The sequence below is a fragment of the Protopterus annectens genome, chromosome 14.part0 (genome assembly GCF_019279795.1).
Source record: "Protopterus annectens isolate FY-2018-M chromosome 14.part0, PAN1.0, whole genome shotgun sequence".
Taxonomy (NCBI): domain Eukaryota; kingdom Metazoa; phylum Chordata; order Ceratodontiformes; family Protopteridae; genus Protopterus; species Protopterus annectens.
Window position 1 is genome coordinate 527,582,402 of NC_056748.1, and position 21,829 is coordinate 527,604,230.

Below are 21,829 nucleotides of genomic sequence, written 5' to 3' on the forward strand. Positions count from 1 at the left end.
TGTGGCTGACCTCTGCCTCTTGGACGTCTGTATCTGCCCCTTTGAGGTCTGTCTGTAACTGGAAAGGACCAATTTTCTGTTGGCCAATTTCTGCTAAATCGAGGAGGCTGAACCTGTAAGAAATCCTTCACCATTTGCATAGATTTTGCCTTATCCTCCATTTTCTTTAATACCTCTTCTGCCTTAACTTCAAATAAAACATCCTGCTGCAAAGGTGCATCCAATAATTTTGCTTTAACATGATCTGGTAAAGTCTGCTCTTTTAACCAAGCATGTCTTTGAATGACAGACCCTGTAACTGCTGCTCTACAGGATGTCTCTAATGAATCAAAACCACATTGCAAAGTATGTTTACCCACTTGTTCAGCGGCATGCAATAAATCCTGCATTTCCTTATAGTCAGGAAGATCTGAATTTGGAAGCATTTTTTGTTTCAATCGAGACATCAAATATTGCTGATATTTAAGCATGTGAAACTGGCAATTTAAGGCCCTCATTGCTAAATTTGCAGATGTATATACTTTTTCCCCCATCTGTCTAATGCTCTGGAGTCTCTGTCAGAGGGAACTGTATTTTTAGCTGTAGAGGCCTTTACCCCTTTGGGACCCTGGGAAATAGTTTCAGGGTCAGCAACAGGGCTTTTATAAAGAAATTTGTGAGAGTCAGGGACTCTGTAGTATCTGTCTGGCTTAACTGGAGCAGGAGGTAAAGAATCAGGGTTTAAACTGGATTCAGAATATACATCATCCACAATATCTAACACTGGCGGAATAGCAAGGGGTCTGTGTTGAGGTAATAAAAGAAAATCTCTGAGCCTTTTCTTGGATTCTGAGTAATCCTGGCCCTCCCAATGGAAATGCTCCCTCATGGTATGTAAAGTTTCCCGAAAGGAGTAGTCCTCTGGTGGAGAGGCTGAAGGAATTGATTCCTCAGCAACAGAATCCTCATAAGGGGGTAAAGAGTATCCCTGGTCTGAGGATGAATCTGAAGAGATGGACACCTGGTCAGATGAGTCATAGTCTGCATCCTGTCTAGGCCTTTTATCAGGAGGAGGATGGGACCCCCTGATCAGAGTAATTAAGTCTTCGGCCATTTTGAGCATCTGTTTCTTAAGCATGGAGGCCTGTCCTGGTGAATGTTGAACTTGTTTCTTTGTTTTTAAAGGGGTTTTAGACTTAGCAGAAGATTAATAGTTAGCTGAGTAGGTCTGAAAACACCCTCTGAAGCTGAGGGTTGTTCAGCTGCTCTGGATCCCTCTGAAGGGTTAGTCTCGGTAGGGCCTAAATCTGGTGTATCAGAAGGCCCAGCCATCTCCACGTGGGAGTTGGAGGTGGCCTGTGGTTCCAAAGAAGCGGTCATCAGGGGCTGCGAAGGCGCCTCACTGAAAACCGGAGAACCGGCGACTGGCCTAGAAGAGGCTTCGTCGTCAATTTTGGTCCTCGGATGCCTGTTCTTGTGTTTGCACTTTTTGTGTATCCCGGTCGTTGGTTGTTCCGACGGCATGGTGTAATTGAATTTTCTGCCAAAATAATGTCGGGCAAAATCAAACCGACATTTAATAGTGCGCTTGTTAAACCTAGCACAAAACCGACAACCTGTGACGTTGTGGTCTGGGCCTAGGCATGGGATACAATAAGAATGGAAATCCTTATGAGGTATTTGCTTCCCACAAGAAGTACAATTATTAACTTTTACTGACATCGGTCTGAAGCAAGAAAAAGTTTCCCCAATGGGGTACTTAACTGTATAGAAAACTTTGGTTCTGGATTCGGAATGAAAATCTCAGTCCGAACTGCTTTTGCTTCGGGCATCGCGTGGCAAGAAAGACTGAAGAAAATGGCGTCGGCTGCATCTTATATACCCCTGGCGCACTGACGTTAGGGAAGAAGTGACAGCAACCGACGCTGGACCAAGACTTTGGAACTCTGGCCAACTGAGGGACCGCCTGACGGCAGGATAACCCAAGTGTAATGACTGCAGCAGTGTAACACGATGAACATCTTGGATCTCACCCACCCATATCACACCCCCTGTCTGAGCTGTTGCATATCTCTGACTTCAACTTATACTTAAGTAATTGCATAGAAACACTGTTGCCATACCCTGCAAACATAATCAAAATTCAGGAATTAACCCCAGTAGTAGAATTCTTAGATAAACCTTTTGTATAAGAAGAGGAAAGAGATGCGTGCTGCTTGTCATATAGAAGAAATCCTCCTCTTGCCACAACAGAAATCTAGAACAGGTTATGAAAACAATTCAGGTGCTTTTTAAAAAAGTGTAAGGATCATTCAAATTTAAAATCCCCACCAAAGAGAATCACCAAACGTTCATTACCTGTATAAGGATGCTCGGCTGTAGCAATCATTCAGGGCTTTTGGGAACTAGTATCTGATGGTGCCATGTTTTGACCCTGAGGTGATCAGTAACAATTTACCTGACAAATTCATCTCCAGCCTTACCCTGCCTGCATACCCTTCAGTCTCCCATTGCTCACTAAACCCATATAACCCCCCCAAAAGAATATCAAAAGATCAAGTCCTACCTGTACTGCTGAATAGTTGCCCAAAGTACGTCTGCTTCCTAGTGAGTGCCAAACATAGATTTGGTCAGTATCTTATAAACCCGTTCAGCCTTAGCCTCTACATTAGGTACAAGGTTTTAAGGTTGAAAGTAACTTTGCTACAAATATGCAACATAAATAAGGAATAAGATAAAGCTTGCTTAAATGTAGAAATAGAGTTTAGTAATATGTGATTAGCATCCATACTAAATGACTGTTGCTTAAAAAAATAAGGAACTTGCTTATGAGTGTATTACACACACAAATCAAGAAAGCTGACTTCTTATAGACATGACACGAATGTAATTTGCTTTCTTTAAAGAACTGACAACAGGACATGTTTTTCTAAGAACATTTAAAAATATGCTTTTCTACTCCACAAGGCGTTTCCTTGAAGACAGTTTACTTATCAGCATTTGCACAAGAACAGATGTGTCAGCATTTGCGTCATCAAAGCAGTATCTTTCCAAAACCAAGAGGAAGTGCTTAACTAAAAATATATATAAAGTCTGTATTAAATCCAGTTATGTTAGGGGTATTAGAAGGGACACACTTGTCCTGAGGTAAAAGTTATATCTCTCACACCATCTGTACTATATGAGAAGTAAAGTAGAACATTTTCTGAAGCTGTAACAGAAGTACGTGTGGTTTATTATAAAAAGTTATTTGTTACTGCTCTGAGTTGATGCTGCAAAGTATATTCTCTCATCAGTGTATATTCTGCAAGTTTCTGTATGCAGCAGACTGTGAATGCAACTATAATCAGACTTTGATTTCAGCAGCATCCAGCCAGCAAGACTGAGTGTCTTAAGAAGACGTCAAATGCACCACAGTAAGTGTCAGAGTAACAGCACAGTGCTGGTGCATCTTAAAATTAAATTTTTAATGGCGAGCCTACCTGCATTCCAACACAGAGGGAAGAGTAAGCCCTGCAGAGGGTCACTTCAGTCAAATTGCAGTAACTAACATTTGTATGTATGTGTAAATCCTAACCAGACGTACTCCAGTTTATGCAGCTTGCAGCAGTAAAGTTTTTTCAGACATCTGAATCCAGTGAGACTAGTTCAAGAAAGTCGCAGTGCCATAAATTCTCCAAGAAAAGGTGGACATCTGCTTTAACAGCAGTCAAGTGCCTGTTGTGTTTCCCCAGCTTCTCAAGTGACTTTGAAAAATTTCCAACTATCTGCAATAACAGCCTGATCACCTGTTTTCTTGCTAACTGGTAAGACGTTTTTCTGTGTCACATTTTTAGTATGGATGCTATTAGACAGTTTACATATTATTAGACAGTTTGGATGTTATTAGACAGTATGGATATTATTAAACATAATTTGTGTAGGAATAAACCAAGCTTTAGTAAATTGCAATGTTGGTATACACAGCACGTTAGTAAATGCAAAACCTTATTAGGGCAGGTTGATAGTGAGGCATTATGCAAATGTATTACAATATTTGACTGGTATCTCAAAGAAAACCATGTGAGGTATGACAAATGTTTATTGTGTGATTCAACAAAAACTGCATTTTGTGTATTATGCCATAAAAATATTGCATGATATTGCTAACACAATAGATTGTGAAGACAGATCTGTTCATGATACAGAATTAACTAAGGTTAAAGAGTTTCCATTATATTCAGATGTTGCACAGTTATGTCCTGTCACCACATGTAAAAGGTTTATCTCAGAGTTACAACAAAATGCAAATCAGTTACTGACAGGACCTCTAGTACATTTTGTTACAAAAGAATGTAATAAACTTCTAAGAGACAGACGCAATGAGTTCAGGAAGTTTAGGCAAGTTATACAAGCATTTTTTCAAAAGTGCATAGGAGTTTTAAATTCAGCAGAACAGCTTACTAAAGAATGTCAGAAAGACCATGCAACGTTACAGGAAACGCTTCAACAGCAGTTGCAAGATGAAGAAAATAGATTAGCTAAACTGACAAGGACTGACTTCCTACATACATTGGGAAAGAGCAGGGAAAGAGCAGGAAACTACAGCTGATATGTACAAAAGATATATTTTATGATATGTCTGTGTTTTGAAAATGGTTAAGCATACATGGTAGGATGGTAAAATACAAATCATTCTCAGATGTTTAAAACTTCCATTCAATGAAAGCAAGATATTTATCAGTACTACAGTAAAGTAGAGTGTATGACTGCCATTCTCATAGCATAGTCAAAAAGTAAACAAAACAGTTCTAGTGTATAAAAATTAAATAAAAATAGTTAATAAGAGTAAAGATTTAAAGTCACAACACTGACATGCTTGTATAAAGATTTAAAGTCACAAGACTGACATGCATGTATTTTCCTTTTATACAATGCACAAGAATAACAGGCAGACAACAGCAAATATAAATAATGTAAATATAAACATGTTAGTTAAGCTATCTATTTATTTTTTACATTTTTTATAATTGTATAGTAACACCACACCAAACAGTTAAAGTTCTGAATTTTAAAAAGAAATAAAATCACAGATGGTATTAATCAAGCAGTCTTTGTAAAATGAATGGCAGAGCAGTTAAATAAATAAAAAAAAATACTGAAATCAAAAGTTAAAAAATGTGTAAGCTAATTGTAAAATAATGTTTAGTTTGCATAGTTATGCAAATCACATATAATACTAAGTGCTTTATAACTGCATTTTACTAAGAGATGATTAAAGGAGAAATGCTAAAAGCTTAACTGAAATGTGAGCTCAGACCTTCCTAGACTGGATGAATAGTTGCAGGAAATGTTGGAAAGATAAGATAAGAAACAAGACTGATTGCCAAACAAGTAGCTTGAGTTTTTCTAAAAACATATTGTTATTAAAACATAATTGTTAAAATGTTCACATGCAACATTATTTGGTAATTGTAATAAAATATCACAATTGTGCATATATGTCACTGATAAAAGTAAAAACCCTCAGTTACATCAAGTCTAGTCAGCAGATGGGTTATAGTATACATACAGTTCAAATCAATTATACAGGAAGGTACAGATAACTACTAGTAGAAGTAGATAGCAAAGGCAACAGAAAAGATGATCAAATCAGACAAAGGTCTATAGTTTAATAACCTAATAAAGCAAATGTACAAACAAAGTGTTGGGCTGACATGCATTATAGAGCAAATAAACAATAGTGCAATACTACAGGGGAAGGGGTACTTTCTCAGTTTTACACTGACTGTGTGAGCAGCATTGCAAAAGGGTATAAAATAAAGCTACAGGAAGAAATATCTCATTCCTTCTTGACAATACTCTTTCAGGGGGAGGGAAAAACAGGTATTAGTGCATTAGAAATATTGGTAAACAAAATAAACCTGACAGGATAAGATATTTTACAAGTTGCTAATAGCTATCAATCTAGTTATTATTGTATTGTTTAATATTAAATTGTATTTACAGGATTTCAGCACCAGTATTTACAACTGGTTAAATTGCTTTATTAAAGCTATACAAGAGAAAGTAAAGATATGTCAAAATTGAGCAAGAATGGTCACTATTTCTAATATGTTTTTGGCAAGACAATGTTGGTATGCAAAAACATGAATGTTTCTAATTTCTGGGTATGTAGTTGCCTCTGGTGTCAATTCCACTAGATACTTCTAAAGAGACATAAGAATTTTCCAAGATTTTGCTTGATGTTAATGTTACTAAATTTGTAAGATTGGACTAAATGTACTTTACAGTCTTTGCATCTACAAATACAAAAGAATTCAGTACAAATGAAATTAATGTCTAGCAATGAATATGTGTAGAAAACCATGTTTTAAAAAAAATTGGTCCAGGATCGCTACTAGATTGAAATGCATGAATAGCAAACAGTCTGTGTGAATACATACTGTACAAAACAAACATTGTAACAAGTTCAAAAGTATTTTGTCAAGTTGTAATTTTATTACTAATTGTAATTTTATCACTGGTTTTTGGACCATCATTTTATCTGTACTAGTATTGGTTACCCCAGTTAAAGGAAAATTATATTAAAATATTGTACTCATACAGCTAATGGACTAATATGTACATAACATTCTTTAGTATATACATCATGTTTTTTTTAAATTCTCAAGTATTAACTATACTGAAATAATTGCATTCAAATATTTATTATCTAAGCCCAGTTCAGTACTTTATGTTCAGTTCACTGTCAACCAAGATGTTAATGGACAGTTCAGATACATGACCACAATGTTATGGTTAAAATGACATTGAAACTGCATATTTTCAGCAGTGTATAAATGCTTGGAGTAGCACATAGTTTTTGTCTCTTATAGATATTAGTCTATCTCTAATCTTTTGATATAAAATAATCAATAAAAGTAAAGAGTTAAATCAACAGGTGCAAATAGGTAATAAAAGAGTACTAAGTCATACATTAAATTCTGTGATTGCAAAAGAATAAATTAATCAAGTTAAAAAAAAAACTAAAGCAGACACAGCTCACAACTGATAACATAGTTTCACAGAATGGTTTGTAAAAGAAAAAGTTGTTAAATACATTCAGTTTTAGTAGTAATACTTGATATAATTGTATTAACTATGTAAAATTGCATTTTGATTTGTGTATCAAAAGAAGACTAAATATTTTGTTTCTTAATGTGTTTTCTATATAATGTGATCAAAAATACATATCAGTATAAAGTGTTTTAAGTATGTTTTAAAATAAAAAGAGGGAATTGTAAGATTATGCTCAACAAGGTTTTAAGGTTGAAAGTAGCTTTGCTACAAATATGCAACATAAATACGGAATACGATAGAGCTTGCTTAAATGTAGAAATAGAGTTTAGTAATATGTGATTAGCATCCATACTAAATGACCGTGGATTAAAAAATAAGGAACTTGCTTATGAGTGTATTACACACACATCAAGAAAGCTGACTTCTTACAGACATGACAATAATGTAATTTGCTTTCTTTAAAGAACTGACAACAGGACATGTTTTTCTAAGAAAGTTTAAAAATATGCTTTTCTAATTCACAAAGCGTTTCCTTGAAGACAGTTTACTTATCAGCATTTTCACAAGAACAGATGTGTCAGCATTTGCGTCATCAAGGCAGTATCTTTCCAAAACCAAGAGGGAGTGCTTAACTAAAAATATATATAAAGTCTGTATTAAATCCAGTTATGTTAGGGGTATTGGTAGGGACACATTTGTCCTGAGGTAAATGTTATATCTCTCACATCATCTGTACTATATGAGAAGTAAAGTAGAACATTTTCTGAAGCTGTAACAGAAGTATGTGTGGTTTATTATAAAAAGTTGTTACTGCTCTGAGTTGATGCTGCAAAGTATATTCTCTCATCAGTGTATATTCTGCAAGTTTCTGTATGCAACAGACTGTGAATGCAACTATAACCAGACTTTGATTTCAGCAGCATCCAGCCAGCAAGACTGAGTGTCTTAAGAAGACTTCAAATGAACCACAGTAAGCATCAGAGTAACAGCACAGTACTTTAGCACCTTAAAATTAATTTTTCACATACCAGACATTTGGAGAACTGCCATAATTGTACCATTACATAATGGTGGCCTCACCACCACTCCAGTAATTACAGATCACCCTGTTACTTGTATCATATCTGTAGTCATGCAATGTATCATAGCTGAACCTATTAAGTATGACACAAAGAATCTTCAGTCCCTTGAGCAAAATCAGTTTGACTTTGGTGAAAGTGGAGTCTACCCTCTTAATCGACTCAACCTCTTCCAAATGGTTGCTGAAGCCATAGACATGGGGCATTCTTCACACTGCATTTCTCGTCATCCAACTTTTCAGGGACTATTCATACCCCAGTTATCTGAGACAAAGCAAAGGCTCCATCCATCACTACTTGCCACAGAGCTGTTTTTAATCTTTAATTAACCTTAATAGCAATAGGACAATGCTGTGAAGAGCTAAAGTCAGGATTCACTAATGTAAAGATGGAAGTGCTAATGATGGGGCCCTTTTAATAATGATGGGCAGCCAAGTTTAAACTCTCTGATTTCAATGCAGACATGTTTCATCCTATGTCCCCCTATAGAAAATTTGCAATGACTTTAATGTTGTTCAAAATAATGGCATTTTTAGATGCAAGATATGAAGAAGGGCGAGGTACTGTTCAAGAAATAACACCATTGTCTTGTACACCTTACTTTTCAGCTTCTTTGGCATTCTTCTGTCATTCACTACACCTGAGACTCTATGCCAGTTGTATGCAGCCCCTCTGATTCTAGCTTTGACCTCTTCATTCAGACTTTCTTTCTCCTCTACTCCCCTCCCAGACACTTGAAGCTATTTACCTCTTGTAATATCTTCCCTTCTATCTCAATTCTCAGCTTCTTCTGATTTCTCCAATTGCTGCCCTTACCACTGTCGTATCTGTGTTTAGTTTCATCCCATGTGCCTTCAGTTTTGCATTCCATTCCCCTAACCTTTGCTGAAGTTATTGCTTAGAGTATGCCTGTAATGCCACATCATCTGCATACATTAACTTTGTTGATCTACCCACTTCCACTGAGAACCCCTCTGTGAGACTGAACCCTATTCATAGTTGAGCCATCGGGTCCTTGTACATAGCCTATGCTAATTCTACTAATGTTTCTGGGACTTCGAACCACCACAGTACTGCCCAAATCAGCTTTCTTGGGACCTTGTCATATGCTTTCTCCAAGTCTAGGAATGCTCAGTTGGACTCTTTCCTCATCTCTAACTTCTTCTCAACTAATTGTCTCACTGCAAACATCGGATCAGTTGTGCTGCATCCTGTTCTGACTCCAAACTGCTCACCTCCCATCTTGCATTCTATTACTCTGCATATTCATTAATCAGTCACCCTCTCCAGAACTTTCTTGTAATGTGACAGGAGTTTGATGCCTCTGTACTGCCCACAGTTGTGGATGTCCCCTTTGTTCCTGTACACTGGCATAAATATGCTTATTCTCCAGTTATCTGGGATATGTGTTTCTCTCTATATTGCTATGAGTACCCTCAGGAGCCATTTCTCCCCTATCTCACCCAGAATCTTTATCTCAGCCTGCTGCTTTCCCTGATTTTATTCGCCTTAGTGCTATTCTTACTTCTTCTAAAGTGGGCTCTTCTTCTTCTTCTCTCATCATTGGTTGTTTCTGGGGCAGTACAGCTTCTGTGGGTTTTTTTCATTCAGAAGCTCCTGGAAATATTTCTTCCATCATTTTTTGATGTCCTGTGTACTGATGAGCAGGTTGTTGCTGGCATCCCTTATGAAGAGTGTCTGACTATCTTCTTTATATTTATGTCTTTGCTTTGCAACCTGATATAATTTCTTTGTGCCACTTACTGAGTCACTTTCCAAAAGCTGGTAGAGTGCCTCCGATGCCCTGTTCTTTGCTATTGCAACTCCTTTCTTAGCTTCTTTGTTACCAAACTAGTATTCTTTCTAGCCTGGTTGGTCTTTTCTATTTCTCACTTTTTCCTGCACTCCTTCTTTCTTTTGATGACTTCCTGGATGTCTGCATCCCATCACCCACTTTCCTTATGTACCTTATTTCCATACCTGGCACAGCCACATATCGGTTCTGCAGTCCTCACACATGCTGTTTTGAGGTGCTGCCATTGTTCTTCAGCTCCACCTATTTCCTCCTCTTCTTGGGGTGCTAGAGACGTGAGTAATTCCTTCCTGGTCTTCAGCCTGGCGTCTGTTGACCTTTGAGCTTTCTCTGCCCATTGGTTACAGCTGACTGTGGCAACCAGTGGTTTATGCTGTGGGCTGACGTTTTCACTAGGGATGACTTTTCAATAATTGATTCTACCCCAGTGCCCTTTCCTTACTAAGAGGAAGTCTACCTGAGTTGCATGTTGGCCACTCTTGTATGTGATCATGTGACTCTCTTTCTTTCTGAACCACATATTGGCTACTATCAAGCTATTTGTTAGACAGAAGTCTAGCATGATCTCTCCTTCTTTATTCCTGTTGCCCCACCCATGTAGACCAAGGCAGTCATCATATCCTGTTATGTCTGAACTGTTATGTGCATTCGTGCCCCCATTATTAACACCATTTCATCCTGTTCTGCTTTATCTAATAGGTCTTGCAACTGCTGTCTGAATGCACTTTTTCCTCACTAACACAACTCTGCTGTGGAGCATAGGTTGAGGTTATGAATACTGCCCTGTCATTCCATTGGTATCTAATTGCCATGAGTCTGTCACTAATTCTTATGATATCTCTCACTGCCTTCTAAATCCTCTTTCTTACCACAATTACCACAGCATTTCTAGCCTGTACTCCTCCTGAGTAGTAGACTCTGGATTCCTCACTGCACTGATCTTCCATCTTGCCTCTTGGATACATAGGATGTCCATCCTCCTCCATATTGTCATGTTATCCACTTCCCAGCTGCATCATGTCAGGGAACCTACATTAAGTGTAACAATTCTCAGTTCATGTTTGTCAGGTTGATTTGTTTTATGCCCAGCTTTTGCTCAACAGAGCTATCCCAGATAACCCAGGCTAGACAACTAGACACTGGCTGGCCAGTAGCTTATTGACCCAGGACTGGTAGGCTTTATGGCAGGTACATCAACATGACCAAATCACCTAGAACCATATTTTACACCACTGAGTGGCTACTCCTGCCACAGTGCAGTCTGTGATCTGTGTTCTCTGATCCTGAGGTTACTGCACACTACAGCAGATACCCAAAGCAGTTGGTCTGTACAACTCTTCCCCCTATAGGGCATCATACCGAGTCTGTGCTACTGCCCATAGCTTACTTCATTTTGTTTGAGATGGAAACACTCAGCATGTTTTTTTGGAGGTGGGAGGAACCGCACAGAGATACACGGAGAACATGCAAACTCCAAACAGGCACTGACCAGAGGACAGAATCAAACCTTGTACCTTGTGCATGGGAAGTGAAGACCTTATCCATTATGCCAACATTATAGTAGTTATAATATATATATGTGTGTGTGTGTGTGTGTGTGTGTGTGTGTGTGTGTGTGTGTGTGTGTGTGTGTGTGTGTGTGTGTGTGTATACGTCGATAGCACTATGAATTTAAAAACACCACAAAATTGGCTTCAGTGTTAGAGTGTTTGACTGACTGATTTTTTTAAGGGCTGTCAGATAATGCCACCTCATGATTACCACTTTTAAACCACCCACTACCTGCCAGAAAAAAACCCAGAAGCTATATAATTTATGCAACAGGCAACATTTGAAATGTACATTCAATGCCCAACAAAGAAAATAATTCAACTCCTAACCATAAAATAACTTGAAAGATGAAAACACATCTAAAAACTATATACACTCTCTATACATCTATGTTTTTCACAGCTCAGAGCACATCAGTTTAGAGTCAGAGAATCTGACTCAAAGAAAGAAGGGAGTCATGAACTAGGAGATCACATCTCAAATAAATATCCCAGCCACCTCTAAATCCCAATCTCAGGCATGGCAACCTACTTATTAAAAGCAATCTGATAAGTTCACCACAGCTGATGCTTAACTGTAAATGAGTTAAATCTTGCCATGCCCAGCCTCAGAAACAGAACTGAGCCCAACAAACAACTTTGTACATAGTCATACCCATCACACCACTGCAAACTGAACACACCTCTCTGCATAGTCACAGTCATCACATCCCTGAATACTGAACACACCTCTGGGCATGGTCACCCCCATCACACCATCACATACTGAACAGAAGTGAGCCCACCAAACACCTTTGTACGTAGTCACCCCCATCAAACTACTGCATACTAAACACACCTCTGTGCATGGCCACACCCATCACACCACTGTATACTGAAAACACCTCTGTGAATATTCACGTCTGTCACACCAGCTCATACTGAGCACACCTCTGTTCATGGTCACACCCAGCACACAACTGCATCCTTAACATTAGTAAGCCCACCAAACACATTTGTGTATGGTCACACCCATCACACCACAGTTTACAGAACAGCAGTGAGTCTCTCACACTAGGTCAGCTATCCTGGGGGTGGGGGGAATGGTAGCACAGCTCATCCAAAATGTTTCTCATGCAAGTGGATGCTTGTATGACAATAATGTCTGTAGAACCAGGGAACATGGGTGATGTGTTCCAAGACAGTGATGGTAACCCTGATAGTAGTGTGTGTGTCTGGCAGCAAATACCCACCATGTGATGGCACATGATGCAACCTTAGTGATACAAGTGCTTATGACAGCCACCGGGGGAAGGGTTAAAGACATAATTGCAAAAATCCCGGCAAGTGTCTATATGATGGATCCAAAAATGGGAGGGATAATGGTTGGCAGACAATGGGGAGAAGTAACATTAATAGAGGGGAGAAGCAACTTTTCATTGGATTAAATAACATTAATAAACAGGAGGAAGTATATTAACAAATTGTGTGTGTGTGTGTGTGTGGGGGGGAATTAACAAAAAAGTGTCTATGGAAATGACAGAGAATCCCAGCCTTCTGAGAGGTGGCTGTCCATGCTGCTTTTATGACTTACCCTTTGTCATTACAGTTTAAAAATGTAAAAATCAGTGAACAAAGCTAGCCTTTGTACCACTGGACTGTGGGTACAGGATTAAGTCAATGTGTTCTACATATTAGCAAACTTCATTGCTTCCATAACTATACTCTGTCACCTCATCTGAATGCAAGTAGCATCAGTTCCCTTCACCTTCCCTGGCAGTCCATGTCCCCATGGATTATTCTGTCAGACCTGGTTTTCCTGATTATCCAGTCTCTCTGCAAACATATTGCTTGTTTAAGGACAAAATGAAGATTGACTTTAGCAATCCAATTCCATCAATGCAACCTTATTACTAGGCCATACCTCTCAAACTTTTATCCAAGAATTATGCGCAAAGCCATACATAATGGGGTAACAAAAGCCCCAAATCAAGTACATACTTTAAATATTGCTCTTATAAACTTGTAAAGTTGCTAGAATTGTATTTACACTAGCACACATTTTCTGAGGATAGGAAATCTTTAACTGAAATGTTATCACTTAATGACTAATATCCGAAATAATTTGCCAAAAATGCATTTTCTGTGAGGAACAGACCAAAACATGAAGCAAAAATCTGGACATTCTGTAAAATTCTGGACAGTTGAGAGGAATGTACCAGGTCCTTTTCCTGTCCATTTCAGTGAAGTTGGCCTTTAAATCTCCAAATGGCTGCTGCTATGATGGCGGATTTTTTTTATCACCTGGCACAACTCTTATAACGTCATTGTTAATAGTATCATGTCCATCTCATACATTGCATACATTGTACTACCAGCATCACTTCTAGCCTGATTATGTAGGCCCTGTGGAGGGGAAATCTGCTCTGAGGCTCTGTTCAGTTGACAAGGTGATCTACACAAACAACTGAATCCTGCCACGTAGGAGCTTTGGCAGATATTTAGCACTTTGTTGTAAGGGCACATGGACTATTTTATCTGAAATTGTTGCAAGGACACGCAAATTATACTTTTTAAAGTTTGGTGGCAAATATCTGCATGATTTGTGTCAGTTTACTGAGGCATATGCTCCAAAAGATGGAAAGCTGTACTTAATATTATCAATCCTGACAGCATTTTCATAACTTTTGGTTCTGTTAATGTAGGTTTACTAATTAATAAAGGCGAAGTCATATGACAGTTTTTTGACATTAAGAATATTTCTAACTGCAAGACAAACAGAAAACTACTTCAATTGTCTGACTAGTTAAATCATATAATATTCTGAAGTCTTGTTCGTATCCCTATGCATGCTTAGCTTGTCTGAGAAGGAAAAAAGATTTGATTGTTACATGGTTCAAATTTGGTATTTTAACTATAAACACCCTGCAGTCTTCACCTTGCAGGGATGCTACCACACTACATTTTAATATATAGCAAAATGTAGCTGGTACTCACATTTCTTCACTGCAGTTTTCTGGCTTTTCCATTCTGTATCCTGTTTTCAGCAGGTTAAATAGACGCTCAGGTGCAATTCCTGGGTAAGGATTGCCACCAAGTGTTACGATCTCCCATAGCAGAACTCCAAATGACCAACTATACAGGGAAAAACAAAACAATATAAATGTTGTCCTTAAAGCAAAATCATAGAAGAAAACTTTAATTCAGATATGCATTAGTGCTTACAATGGCACAGATCATACAGCCATTGCATATGTTCAAGTTTAACTGATAAGCAATAAATATGTATTTGTGTATTTATGTTTTTATTTACATATTTGCATTTTGATGACCGGAAGCTCATAATACGTCTTTCCTATTTGTTTTCAAAGGATATACTAAAATGTTAATACTTTCAGGTCAATGCAAGTTACAACTCAAATCAAGCTTATGTTGTCAAACATTACAATAGAAAAGTTATATTATACACACACACACACACACACACACACACACACACACACACACACACACACACACACACACACACACACACACACACACACAGAGTTTCACAGTTAGTTTATATTAGATTTTTTGAGAATATGTATTGGATTAAATTTTAGGTGTCAGTGTTTTCACTTAGCCACTGTTTCAAGTTAATTATCTATCTATCTATCTATCTATCTATCTATCTATCTATCTATCTATCTATCTATCTATCTGTTAGAAAATATGTATTAATGTGTGTATTAGCAATATGCTTAGTGCATTTAGAGCTTGAAAAGGGTTAACACATTTATTCTATTTCATACCGCATAAATCTGTACAAACTGCAGTTGCTTTCTGACCTTGTATTGTTAGCTAAAATCTTGCTTGTGCCTTGGAAGTTTACTGAGAAGCAGGTGATTTCTGCTTGTGTTAGGAAAATAATGAATAGAACAATACTACTTGTATGAAGCTCAAACAAGAAGTTCCGCTGTGCCATGAGAATATACATAGCTGTAGAAGTTACAGATAATTAGTACAAAGCCTGCTTGAAAATATGAACTGCAATCAGCATTTGCTTACATCTGAGTTAGAAAAGTACCTTGAAATATAACACTGTACAACAGACTCTTGTAAACGGATTAATGGTCACCAAGGCCAGGTTGTTTTTCTCAAAAGTTTCTCACAAATCTAGTCATGTCAGCAGAAAATCTGAGCAACATCTGCTGTAGAACAATGCTAAAAGTTGTGATTGATTACGTCAGCTTAGAAGGCCATGTCTTGTAAAATAGTATAAGAATAAGCATACTTCCTGTTAGTAGTCAGACAAATCCTTGTATTTGCATGTTTTTGTCTCCTTGCGGCAAGTCAATTAAAAGTGCCTTAACTGAACCTTACGTGTATTGGTCTTTGAAGTTTTTTCCTTTGACAGATTGGTCCTTCGGACCAGAAATCCTCACTTCGCCTCGGGTCAGACAAGCCAGGTGGTTTGAAACCATACGGGGAAGAAACCAAATTGGTTCTTCTTATTTGAAAAGCCCTCCGACTGAATTGTCATACAAAAGAGGCCAGCCACTTTCTGATCTGCGACTGAAGGACGGGTTTACTCGAACCAGGTGATCAATCACGAAGGCTCAGGTAAGGTGAATCTACCTTCTTTTTCTGTTTTAGATCAGGGACTAGATTTGTATTTGTTCTGTTAAGACTTTGTTTATAAATCAGGGACAGAAAGATTACTGTCTTGTTATAGATCAGGGAAACAGAATATGTAGGCAGTCATTCTGAAGAGACTATAAAAACATCCGTGGTACCACGTTAAAAATAAGGAGTTACATAACGATTGAAAGGGTAGAACAAAATGGGTAATAATTGTACAAAAAGGTCCCAAAATCCACCGTTAACATAAGACGCTAAATACATGCAGTCAAAGCGTGCTGATAATATTAAATACTACTCCAAATGGGTTAATAAGTATGAATTTGATGGTAAATTAGAAAAATCCTCACTTGTCAAACTTGTCAAACAGCTTAAAACTGATTCTAGATGTTGAGTAAAAAAGCAACGTCAATTAGGAATTCCTCAGGCACAGAGATGGATTGAGGAAGTAAACCGAAGGGAACAAAAGAGTAATAATTCAAAAGCAATGTTTTTAGATAAGGAGGACAATAACTTAGTAATAGCATTAGCCCCTCCGCCTCCCTTACCAGAATATGAGGAAAGTGAACAAGTTAGTCCACCCCTGTGATATCCTGCTGTCATTGTAAGTAGAGACACTACAAAAGCAAAGCCATTTATTAGAGATCCCGTCGAGACCAGGTCTCGAACACGGGCAGGAAACTCAAAAGGGGACATTGAGTTATATCAAATGGGTAGAAATTCACGATTTATGAGTGAAGAAGAAATATGCCCATTTATAGAAGTGCCTAATCCTCAGGCAGGGCAAGAAGGTCAGGACCCAACTATTCTAGTGTATAGACCCTGGACTCCGGAAGACATCCGGAAAGCCACTGAGGGAATTCCCCATCCAAAAGTTAATTTTAGAAAGTTCTTAGAAGATTTGCAAGGAATGAGGCTGAGTTATAATTTAAACGGAGAAGAGGTAGAAAAAGTAGTCAGACAAATTGTGGGACCAGATTGGCACATGATTAGTGGTGACTGGAATCCCCGTGATGTTGCGCTCAGGCCCCTCCCACATAGCAGTGCAGAATTAGACAACAGAGTGAAAGGTCCTACAGACCGCATCTCTGAGAAATGGAAGCCTAGGGCAGACTGGACTTGCATTAATCAATGTATCCAACAGGAAGGTGAAGCTATTGCCTGATATTATGCCGGACTATTAGAATGTTTTAATAACCATTGTGGAATGCAGGTTCCTGAAGATCAGACACATGATTCCCCATATGAGCAGCAGTTAAAGAATGCATTTTTGAAAGGCAGTATTGCACCTATAAGCAGCTTTATTACAAAGCACATGGTAGATCATCGTACAAGCAGGTTACAGTCATTGCTTGAATACGCTAGGCATGCCGAAAGGCATTTTAATAGCAAAAAGAAAAAGAAAGCCTAAGTATTTTCTGTAGAAGATGGAGCAGAAGTATATGTAGTACAGTCCGGGAAAAAGGGCAAGAGAAATGCCCAGTGAAACAAACAATATGATCAATGATCAGAGGACTTTGAATGGCAAAAGAAAAGGGGTGAATGTTTTAAATGCGGTAAGAAGGGACACTTGGCAAGGGATTGCAAGCAAAACAAGAAAGCAACCACGGAGGATAAGGAGGGTGAGGGCTGACTATATGATAGTCAGGAATCACTAGAAGGGGATAGCAGAGAAGGGACAAATGAGTATGTGATAGAGGGAGTAGAGAATGTGGCAGAAGAAATAGAGGAAGTGCAAGAAGTCACGGATAGTGAAGAAAATTAAATATTGGATTTGGCTTTATTGAGCTTAGAGCTCTATTTAGCAGACACAAAACCAGAAGTTACACTCCTGGCAGAAGGGAGGGAAGTCAGATTCTTGTGTGACTCAGGGGCATCAAGGACCCTGATACATCCCTCCAAACTGCCAGGGAATTCAGAGTCACCTGATTACATATTAATGAAAGCAGCTAATGGACAGCTCTATCGGGAGCCCCTCTCCCATAATATTGTGATAACTGATCCTGTTTCAGGACTGACCCAGAAAAACAAAATTGTTGTTTCTGCAAAATGCCCAGTAAACCTCTTGGGCAGAGACCTTATGCAGCTATTTGGTATAGCAGTAGTTCCGACTATGCAGGGTATGGAAGCACAGCGACAAATTGATACCTTTGCAGTGCAATCGGAGGGTGAAATGATTTATTGGTACAGCCAGAACTTGGTTATGACTGGTCCAGGGGCGGTGACCGAGGAGTTGATGAACGTAGCCATCAGCAAGTTCCCCTCCCTTGACAGTGATAGACAACATTTGTTGCACTGTACTCTGTATTATTGTAACACACCAGGACCTGATAAGGAATATGAGCAAGAATTGTTTAGAAATCATGCAAACAGATTGATATTACGTAATCTGTACTGGGACACAGAAGGGAACAGTGTAGTCAGCTGTTCATTGCCCCAGGAGTTCTTTGCACTTTACAAATCTAATCGGTTACCACATGTTAGCTTAACTAAGGACAAAAATGTGAAATGGGTAGACTTGGGAGAAAAAGTCACAAGATGGGAGAAACAGACAGAGTTAGAACTGTCAGAACAGGGAATACAAATGCAGAAGTTGAATTGGATAACTCAGACCCACCCAGCTGTACACTTGCAGTCTAGCAAGGACAGCTAATTAGCACTCCTATTGAAGGAGGAAGAGAATGCCTTACAGAATATACAAGAAACTCTCTGGTCAACAGGAAAATCAGATGTAGGACTTATTCGTACAGCGGGACCAGTTACTATTACGCCAAAGTCAGTATTTAGACCACAAAAAAGACAGTATCCCTTAAGAAAAGATGCAGAAGTAGGAATCAACCCTATTATAGCAGCTTTACTTTAGGAAGGGGTGCTGGTGGAATCTCCTGATTCACCATGTAACACACCCTTATTTCCTGTTAAGAAAGCGAATGGAGAGTGGCGTATGGTCCAAGATTTACAAGCTGTAAATGACGCAGTAATACCAAGGGTACCTACGGTGCCAGACCTACACACTCTGTTGAATGACTTAAAACCTCAACAAAAATATTTTTCTGTGGTAGATATCAGCAATGCGTTCTTTTTGATACCGATACACCCTGACAGTCAGCATTGGTTTGCATTCACATTTCAGGGGAAAAGGTATACATATACACGACTACCACAGGGGTATTGTGAAAGTCCAACAATATTCTCACAAGAAATGGCAAGCAACTTGGCGGGATTTACCCCACCAAGAGGTAGTCAAATTTTGCTTTATGTTGATGATATCCTGCTGGCATCCCCCACCCAGCAAGATTGTAAAGAAGATACCATAGCGCTATTACAATTTTTAGCCACTGAAGGACATAAAGTAAACAAAAATAAACTGCAGCTTTGGAAAAAACAAGTTAAATACCCAGGATATGTAATATCCAAGGAAGGTAGGACATTATATGAGGACAGAAAAATAGCGATTTTGCAAGCACCAAAACCCACTACCAATAAGGAAATGATGTCCTTCCTGGGTATGACTAATTTTTGTCGGAGCTGGATTCCAAACTATGCCTTGGAATCTGCATCATTGACTAACCTGATTTATAAAATGCCTATGGCAGCACAGGACTTATTACAATGGACACCAGAAGCAGAATCTGCTTTCTGCAAACTGAAACAGTTAATAGCGTCCTCATTAGTTTTGGGATAACCAAACTATCATAAACGTTTTTTCCAAACTGTAGATTGTAAGCAAGGTTATATGACATCAGTGTTAACACAGAAGCATGGGGACAAGCAACGCCATATTGCTTATTATTCATCACAACTGGACCCAGTGGCACAGTTTTTACCTCACTGTGTACAAGCAGTAGTTGCAGCTGCAATGGCAGTACACGCTTCGGCCTCAGTAGTGTTGTTCCACCCTCTCACATTGAGAGTGCCTCATGCAGTTGCGATTATTTTACTACAAGAGAAGGTAGCATATTGTTCCCCTGCTAGGCATCTTTCCTGTATGACTATATTGTTGAGCCAACCTCATATGACAATTAAACGATGTACGACTCTGAACCCTTCTACCTTGCTCACAACCCCTGCAGATGGCACACCACACAGCTGCCTGCAGGTGATTGAGCAAAAGACACTGCCTAGAAAAGATCTTACGGATGTTCCCTTGGATGATGCTGAGGTGACATACTACGTGGACGGCTCATGCAAAAGGGGTCCTGCAGGACAGAACCTAGTAGGATATGCAGTAGTTTCTGACACAGACATTATAGAAGCGAAATCTTTACCACATAGTTTATCTGCATAGGCAGCAGAATTGATTGCCTTGACACGGGCATGTACCTTAGCAAAAGGTAAATGTGTGAACATTTTTACTGACAGCCAGTACTCTTTTTCTACTGGACATGTTTTTGCGCAACGGTGGAAAAAATCGAGGAATGATAACATCTACTGGCAAACCAATCAATCATGCACAGCTTATTATAGATCTTTTAGAATCTATTCAGTTACCTCAAAAAGTAGCTATTTGTAAATGCACAGCTCATACCAAGCAACAGGACAGGATTTCAAAAGGTAATGCGAGAGCTGATACAGCTGCAAAGCAGGCAGTTTCAGAAGTATTTCTTTTGAATGAGGAACTACAACCCTCTGAGATTTTAGACTTGGAAATGTTAAAGACAATGCAGACACTTACTATGCAAGTTGAAAAACAAAGATGGGTAAAACGAGGAGCAATTCTCGAAAAGGGGATGTACATCTCTAAAGAAAGAAAACCGATATTGCCATCTAATTTGTTTAGATATGCAGCTTTGTTGAGCCATGGGCAGTGCCATGTCTCAACAGGGTGGATGGTACAGCTGGTGAACCAAGTGTTCATGATGTACGGATTTACAAACTACTCTAAAAAATTTTGTTCATTATGCCACATCTGTAATAAGCATCATGCACAAGGGGCATTAAAGCCCAAGCAAGGGAGTTTCCCTACACCACCGTATCCGTTTCATACTATCTGTATGGATTTCATAGAGTTGAATAAATGTTAAAATAAGAAGTATTGTCTTGTCATTGTAGATATGTTTTCCAGATGGGTGGAAGCCTTTCCGACTAAAAATCCAGATGCTACGACTGTGGCCAAAGTTCTTGTTAAAGAAATCATCCCTAGATTTGGCATTCCGGAAAGGATCTACAGTGACAACGGCACACACTTTGTAAACCAGACCATACAGCAGTTAAGTAGACATTTTGGCATTTCTCTAAAAAATCATTGTGCATATCACCCACAATCTGCAGGGCTAGTAGAGAGGCATAATGGGATTTTAAAGAGTAAGCTAAGAAAATTAATAATAGTAACACAGAGAAACTGGGTGTACTGTCTGCCCCTGGCACTGTTGAGCATGAGAACTGTTCCGAATGTAAAAGGATTGACTCCTTTTGAAAAACTCTTTGGAAGAGCTTACTATATACCTCAGTGGAAAACTCTCATGCCCGCAGACCAGGAAGCTGACAGTACATTAGCTGAGTATATGCAAAACCTTTTAAAGTCTAAACATTTGTTGCAGTTAAATTCTGTTTCAGATAAAGAACGAACCAGACCGTCAGAAGTGGCAGTGCCCACTGGAGCGTGGATCTGGCTGAAAATAGTTAAGAAGAAGAATTGGGCATCTCCGTAGTGGGAAGGTCCATATCAAGTGCTTTTGTCAACACCCACTGCAGTCAAAATTGCGGAGCGTGCCTCCTGGATCCACCTGATGCACTGTAAATTAGTTAAAAACTTTAAACTGGAC

At 38.8% G+C, this 21,829-nt stretch overlaps 1 protein-coding gene across 1 annotated transcript in view; it reads right to left on the reverse strand.

The window, feature by feature from the left end:
- The window catches only part of RET (ret proto-oncogene), a 314,327-nt gene that overhangs the window by 36,451 nt on the left and 256,047 nt on the right, over window positions 1-21,829 (reverse strand). Inside the window, exon 15 of the mRNA XM_044056282.1 lies at window positions 14,439-14,576. Within this exon, the coding sequence (XP_043912217.1) occupies window positions 14,439-14,576 (138 nt within the window). The remainder of the gene's footprint in view (window positions 1-14,438; window positions 14,577-21,829) is intronic.